The sequence below is a fragment of the Akebia trifoliata genome, chromosome 6 (genome assembly GCF_017979445.1).
Source record: "Akebia trifoliata isolate Shusen 1 chromosome 6, ASM1797944v1, whole genome shotgun sequence".
Classification (NCBI taxonomy): Eukaryota; Viridiplantae; Streptophyta; class Magnoliopsida; order Ranunculales; family Lardizabalaceae; genus Akebia; species Akebia trifoliata.
In genome coordinates this window covers 27,820,875-27,828,612 of record NC_141380.1, presented here as the reverse complement: position 1 = coordinate 27,828,612, position 7,738 = coordinate 27,820,875, and the positions used below count along the sequence as shown (strand labels likewise).

At 36.2% G+C, this 7,738-nt stretch overlaps 1 protein-coding gene across 1 annotated transcript; it reads right to left on the bottom strand.

Annotated features, from left to right (window-relative positions):
- Window positions 1–661: 661 nt before the first annotated feature.
- On the bottom strand, window positions 662–6,810 carry LOC147400610 (uncharacterized). Its single transcript, XM_086446365.1, has 2 exons — window positions 6,653–6,810; window positions 662–2,982 (listed from the first exon to the last, which is right to left on the bottom strand). The coding sequence occupies exon 2, from the start codon at window positions 2,917–2,919 to the stop codon at window positions 928–930; it is 1,992 nt and encodes a 663-aa protein (XP_086302491.1). The 5' UTR covers window positions 2,920–2,982; window positions 6,653–6,810; the 3' UTR covers window positions 662–927.
- Between the last annotated feature and the right edge of the window lie 928 nt (window positions 6,811–7,738).

Below are 7,738 nucleotides of genomic sequence, written 5' to 3'. Positions count from 1 at the left end.
ATACTTTGGTCATTAACTTGTGTTGGGTCTTGACACCTATCACAAGATGATCCCAACCATTTAACCACATAATCCTACTGTAAGGGTTTATGTAAATCCCTACAATACATATCTCAAGAATATTCAATTCAAGGGATTTTGCACCAACCATGAAGAAGGAACAACACTCCACACGTCTCACCTACGTAACTAAATTAGCACTTCAGAATCATGTATTGCTCACAAGCCATTTTCAACAAGTCACAGAAGCTGAACCCTAACTTAAAATGTCAGAAACATTTCAGAGGCATGATCTTTATAAGATTCATCATTTACATCCCAGGAGCCAGAATCCTAACACTGGTCTAGGTAGCTTTGGCTTCTGACCTACTTTAAATTGTCCACAAATCAAACAATAATTTAAGTCCTAACCTGAAATTTATGGTCCCTGACCAAACCAAACCTACAGTCACGTCGTGTAATAGGTAACCCACCTTCGGCCAAGAAACAAAACCTGTACATTCAGTCATTTTATCCCAAAACACACAGCATCCTATGCGTCATCGACAAAAAAATATCACAAGTTTACAGAAGATAGCATGTATGACATCAATGCATGAGAAATAACAGCTCAACTATATCCAATGTAATAGTTTGGATGAAAATGTAAGATCTCCAAAAGGATATAAAAGTTGTTTGCTAAAAATATTACCACTGCCTCAGATTGTCTGGAAAATTTCTAGGCTCAAAAGCTTGGACCAATAAAAAGATTATCTTGGAATCTACATAGAATATTGGTACCCTTTGCTTTTCAAGAATACATGATATTATAATCTGTATGACATGACGACAATTGCCATCGCCGAAAAAAAATTAAGTGCTCTAATCATTCGAATAGACATGCAACAAGGACCATCCTGGTCACATTATCATGACAAAACCAACAATCTAGTCCGCATTTTTTTTGTTCCTGAAGTTCTCCTTCAGTGACGCAAATTTTTTCTTGCATTGATTCACAGTTTTTCCGGGGACCGCAGTTGCAACTCGTTCCCAACGCTGACTGGTTTCCTTGGGGAATGTTTTTAGAGCCTGAACAAGTGCTCTTTCTTGAACGGCAGACCACAAGTCTTGTTCCACACAAGACACCCCATTTGCAACAATCTCATTTTCAGGATTTTGAAGTCCACCACCACTGCTCGAGGATTGATTGGGATGATTAACCATTGTAGGAGCATTGTTTTTCGACACACCAGCGGGGGTCGGGGTCGCTAGGCCTTCTGATTCTAGTCTAGTTGTCAGAGGGGATTCAATGGTTGGCGCTGGTTTTCTCTTCTCAAGGAATGAATCAAAAGCTTTCGCAGAGTCGGGCTTCTGGAGAAGAACTGTCTTGGTTGCCTTGAGAATCTCTTCTACCGATCTTCCAGTACCAATGAACTCTGAGATAACTTCCCACCTTCGAGATGTTCCTTTGGGGTATTTCAGCATTCCTTTCCTTAACAGCTCGATCTCTTCTCTACTCCAAGGTTTCTCAATTTTCTCATAGCCGCTTAACGGATTCTTTTGCTTCAACTGTGGATCGACGCCATTTCTATTAACTTTTAAAGAACCGTTCAATTGTGGTTTCTTCTTCTCATCATGCTTTATTCCATCAAATTTATTATTCCCTCCAACTACATCTTTGAGAAGTTGGGCCTGTTCAATCGTCCCTTCTTTGTGCTCAATCTCATCACATAGACTCCTCAGCCGACCAATTTCAAATGACATACATAGACTCTCTACATCATCTTCCGTGAGATCAAGTAAATGTTTGGAAACAAGGGGTGCCGAGATTGTACGTAAACGACTCCGCTCTTTGCGCAAGAGTTTCTTCTCTTTCTCCTTAATCTTCTTCTGATTCAAAGCAGCTTCAGCAGCTTGTTTGTCCTCTTCTTCTTTCCGGCGCTTTTCCTCTTCAGCAACCCTTGTGGCCTCTTCTTCTTGTAACTTCCTCGCAAGGAACTTGGCTTCCTTCTTCCTTTGCTTCTCGGCTTTCTCCTCTTCTTTTCTCTTAAGAATTCTTGGATCCCTCTTATAAGCGTTGTCAACAAGAGCACGTACACGTGCGTATTCTTCCTTCCTTGCCTTTTCTCTAAGTTTGGTGTTCTGTCTCTCCATCCATCTCTTATGGTCACGAGACTCAGCTTGCTCAAGATCAAAGTCATCTGCATGGGGAAACTCCCGCCAGCTTTTAAAGCTATACCAAAAATCATAGAAGCTATCTACTTCTCCAAACGGAGTAAACTCTTCGCCTAAAGATGGGATTGGTTGGTTAGTAGACCACCGCCCATTCCTCATGAAAGCTGGACCAAACACCTTGAAGAAGTCTTGCGGGGCACAGTCAGTTGGGATTTCATCATCAAATTCGTCAGTGGAGTCATAAATCCTTCTCTTAACGGGATCTATCAGGACCTCATAGGCCTCTTGGATGGATTTGAAATGGTTTTCTATTTCATCTTTCTTTGTTTGCTTTGCAGCTTCAGTTTCCTCAGCGAGAAGAAGAGCAGCTTGTTTGTCAGGGTGATGCTTCAAGGCGGTCTCTCTATAGCTCTTTCTTATTTGTTCCTCAGTAGCAAGAAATCGTAGATGCCCCAAGCCCAACAACGCATAGTGGTCTTGTTGCATGTCCCCAGAACCAGATTTCTTTTTCCCTTTACTGCTATATGAATCCGAGGATGCCATATAAGATTGTCCCTTATCAGTGGATATGTTCTGATCATTGACATCCGTGTGTTCTTCCTCACAAAAACCGTGCAATTTCAGTGCAACCAAATGGAATGCATGCCCTGCAGGTTCAAAGTTTCTAGCCTTAACGGGAAGACAATTTGATGAGATATATATTGGCTCTCCATCTATGATTTCCTTTGAGTAGGAAATGCACTGAAACCTCAGTTGGGTAGTCATGATATTTGCAGAAGAATCCACTTAGCCACGGAAGAGTAAACTCTGGAGTCTTTTAAATCTCAGCTGCACAAGATCAATTCTACCCGTTCAGTTATGGGAAAACATTTAAATAAATTAGATACTGCATTTCATAAGCAATTTAAATCAATAAAATTACATTAATGTGTCATAGTAAATGTGACAATCCAAATACAGAAAGGCTTTTTTGTTATCGTTGAATCTGCCCATTCATCAGGCTGAGCATCTCTTGGGTGGCCATGGACCAAAAACACAATTGACAAGACGAATTCTACATAAATGTATGTGCAATGGTGGACAAAATTCATTAAATAGATAATGCGGAACGCAAATCAAGTCAATGGCCAAGGGTTCCGGTGAAAAATTTGTAATTATTTAGGTTCTCACTTAATTGAGTCTAGATTTATCGTTTTATCGTTCGAGATTATTTTAGATTAGTTATTTTTTTTTAGTTTTGAGTTGTTTTAGGACTTTATTTTTATGTTTTGGGACTTATTTTCGTGTTTTATTGGTCCATGATCTTAGTATAATATTTAGGGGCAGTTCAGTAACTTTAATTTATCTTTTATTTAAGTTTATTAGGGTTGAAAAGTTAGAAGAAAGAAAGTTATGAAAATTAGGTTATTTTATTTGGTATTTTAGCTTTATTAGGACTCTTTGCTGATTTTCCTTATTCATAGATTGTATTAGGGTTTATTGACACATAATGAATGGAATAAACACAATCACAAAAGAATCTACCTTATTTTGAATGTTGATGCATTCAATGTGATTCATACTATGAAAATCATTGGGGTGATTGCAAAGTAAATATCAATTTTTTTCTTTAATCTTCTTCTTCAATCCATCTTTTCTACATTTTTTTTGTTTATTTTTATGAGAGATCAAGAAACCTCTAATTCTTTCAAGAAACCACCCATAAAATCTATTTTCTTGATTTTTTTTTTTTTTTTTTTTAAGAATTATTGATTCTTGATTTTTTTTTCCTTGAAATATCAAATCTTGAATTCTTGATTCTTAAAACCTACAAACCTCAACCCTTAATCTTTTCTCCATTTTCTTAACCTTTAATCCTTACCCTATAAATCTTAACCTTTAACCGCTTTCCTTTATCCTAAAGTAATTACAAAAATTTACATTTTACCTTTTGGGTTTACCCTATCCTAACCCAAACCCTTACCCAAAATCCTAAACCAAATTCCCTAACCCTTCAAATTTCATCTTCTTCCCTCACTGTTCTGCATCAACAGATGGGTGGGATTCAGGGCCGGAGCCAGGATTTTGCCCATGTGGGAGCAACCAAGAGTAGAAAAAATTTTGTGGGGACAATTAAGAGTGAAAAAATAAAAATAGTTGTGGGGGCAAACTAAGGGTGGAAGATATTTTGTGGGGGCAATAGGTGGCAGATTTTTTTTATCCACTGCTAAAATCTGTCACAATAGCTCACTAATCCATAGACTTTGAAAATGCTTGTGGGGGTAAGTGCCCCCACATCCCCCACTAAAAATCCGCCCCTGGTAGGATTTTTTACAGACATTTTAGATTATGTTCAATAAGCAGATACACCTGATGCTGCCAACACAACATTTTCATATATATATATATATATATATATTGGTAAGTATAAATTTATTGAAACACCAAGAGAGAGAGAGAGAGAGAGAGGAGGAGGGGGGGGGGGGGGGGGGGGACAACATGACCCCCCTTTTAAAATACAAGAACACTAAAAAGGGAAGGAAAAAAAACTGACAACTTTACTACAACTGAAAGCAACAAACAACAAGATCAATGTACACTAATAAGAGAGTAACTCAGCCCATCTAAACGCAAAGTCCTCAAAGAGCGCTCCTTCAAAGTCCTTGCTCAACTTGCTCCAAAGTAAAAGCAACCCCATAATATCCAAGATCACGACATGAGTCAAATTCTCATTTCCCTTGAAACGTTCTTTTGTTCCTCTTCTTCCAAATGCCCCAACAAATTGCAAATGGGAGAATGGCCCAAAGGTATCTTTTATGAGTAGAGTAAACATTATAACCCCGCCTAAGAAGAAGATAGACTAGGATTTGGGATGGATATATTGAGCATAAGAGAGATGAGGATTTTGGGATGGATGAGTAGAAAGATAGAGAAATAAAATTAGAAATCACTCATTTGTGAAAATGTAGGAGCCAATAACTGATAAAGTACAGGAAAGTCAATTGAGACTGTTTGATCTGTGCAACAAAGGCCGACGAAAACCCCCGTTAAAAAGTTTCAAGGTTCTAAAAAGAGAAAGTGAAAAATAAAAAAATAACGTTGACTGAGAAAGTGGACTTGAATACACTTGAATTAATCAGAGAAATGTATTAAGAAAAAAATGTATAGGGGAACATGATGATGATGATGTAATTTGGATAAAATAGCACATGTGCGCATGCACACACATGAAAAACAGAACTATGGGAGATAATTTCTATGAACTGACATGTTCTATGAAGAGTTAGACAATATCCTATTAAAGGGTTAATTTTACAACCAGCACTCTTTTTTTCTATTTTGATCGATAATTTTACTACCAATACTTGATCAGAGCATCAACAATCAACCCCCTCCCCTTTTGGTAAGTATAATTTTATTAAGAAAGATAAAAAAGGGAATATGGGGGAGACTGATATAGAGCCCTATAAGAGAAAACAAAACACCAAAACAAGAAACAAAGAAGGAAAGAGAAACAGAAGACCCCACATAAGCCTCGGCAACCCCTACTTAACTATACATAAGTCCCACTTGAACACAAAATCCTCAAAAAAAAGATCCCTTCAAATTCCTTACAGCACTTGCTCCACAAAAACAGAAGACCCAAAATGTTGAAACAATCAACCCCCTTTCTCAGGACAACACAAACCACAGTTGAAACTTGAAAGCCTATCATAATCGAAACCCAGTAAACTAAAACTCAGGTGAACAAAATATAACCATCTCAGATGACTCTTCATTGTATTTGTTTTCTGTTATCAGCTACCCAAGGTTTGAACTAGGTGACTACTTCAGATGACTCTTCATTGTATTTTTTCTTTTTTCCATTATTAGCTTCTCGAGCTTTGATCTAGGAATTTAAACTCCCAATTCTACTTAGATAAGAAACAAAACAACAGCCCAAATTTTTTCATAAATTGCACCAACCCAAAGATATAAAGGAAGAAAAAAAAATATATACCCAAGATAACAAGCTCAATTACAAAAGAAAAAACTAACGTTACCTGACACATTAAATTAACAGAAGATATGGTGATTGGGGTTCGTTTAACTGATCCAAATTTTTATCAACAAACATTCTAAATTCCTAATTGTTACTGTATGTGATTCATCCATCTATGTTTTCATGAGGTCACCAATTCTCAAAGGCAACAAAGAAATTTAGAAGAAAAAACAAAATCTACATCACAAAACATCAAAAAGAAAAATCAAAAACCCTAATATCAACTTTCAGATCCGTAATCATCAAATAACACAAAACCCATGTTCCAAACTAACAAATTCAATTAGAAAAACACAACCTACACATCTAAAAACGTAAAAATCGAATTCAATATGTAAATTAACGTGAAAACCTCAATATTAGAACCTTAACCATTATAAGAGATAAAACGAAACGTAAAGATGAAACTAAGCTAGAAAACAAAACCCTCATCTAATCCTAAATCATAAAGATTGAGAAAAGTTTAGATGAACTTGCCTGATCAGAGAGAGAAGGTATCGAAGGATCGCAGTAGAACTTCTTCTCTCGTTTTCTAGGGTTTTTGAGACTTGAGAGTCTGCGAAGTCTCGGAGAACTGAAAAGAGGCAAGTCTGGTTTGAGTCACCCGCTTTTGGGTTATTCTCTCTGTGTTTGTACTCCCATCTTTCGACACGTGGTGGAATAATATAGGATATTTTTTTCCAAGAATCTTAACGTATCCCTCTAAAATTCTTGTACATTTGAGATCCAACGATTAAGATTTACCTTAGATATCCGTGATGGATTTTAGGGATTTATCTTTGTCTCAACCGTTGGATCTTACATATATTGATATAAACGGTAGGGATTGTGTGTAAACCTATGAGTTTAGTTTTCATTAGATCTCAACCCATTAAGATGCATTAAATACTTATTAAAAAAAAGTTACTGTCCAAAATACCCCTTATAAAATGTTATACCAAAAGTACCCTCGATTGCTTATTTTCAAGGTGTTTTAAAGGCATGTTAACATGTGCAAGTAGGGCACTGTTAACAAAACCCTAAGGAGAAAATGAGTACGACTAGCCTTACTAATATAGTGAGAAAAAAAAAGTATTCCCTAAGTCTTATCTATCATCAAAAAGACCTCTAAATTCGTAAAACAAGTCCTTGAGATTCATAACAAATCTCAAAGTCTTGATTTCCACATCTCAAGGTTTTTTTCCTTGTATTATCTTATTAAGAAAAGGGTTTCTCAAAGAAAATAATTATTTGAAATAAAGAATTTTATATGAATATTAAATACATCTTATTAATTGTATTTGCAACAAAAGTAAATAGGACCAAAAAAAAAAAAAAAACTATGTAAACCCAAAGAGGCCGATTAGGAATGTTAATGGATCATATTAGACTTGACATTCGATCACTTCTGATCTGATAAGGTATCAATCAGATATCTTATAGGATCATTTCTAGATCAACTATATCTCAATCAGATAGGAACTAATCCTATTATAATAGTTGTTTTGTTTAAATATATGAAACTTATTTGGATTTTCTATATCAAACTAGGTTGCCATTTCAAATCCGACCCAATTGTCTTTG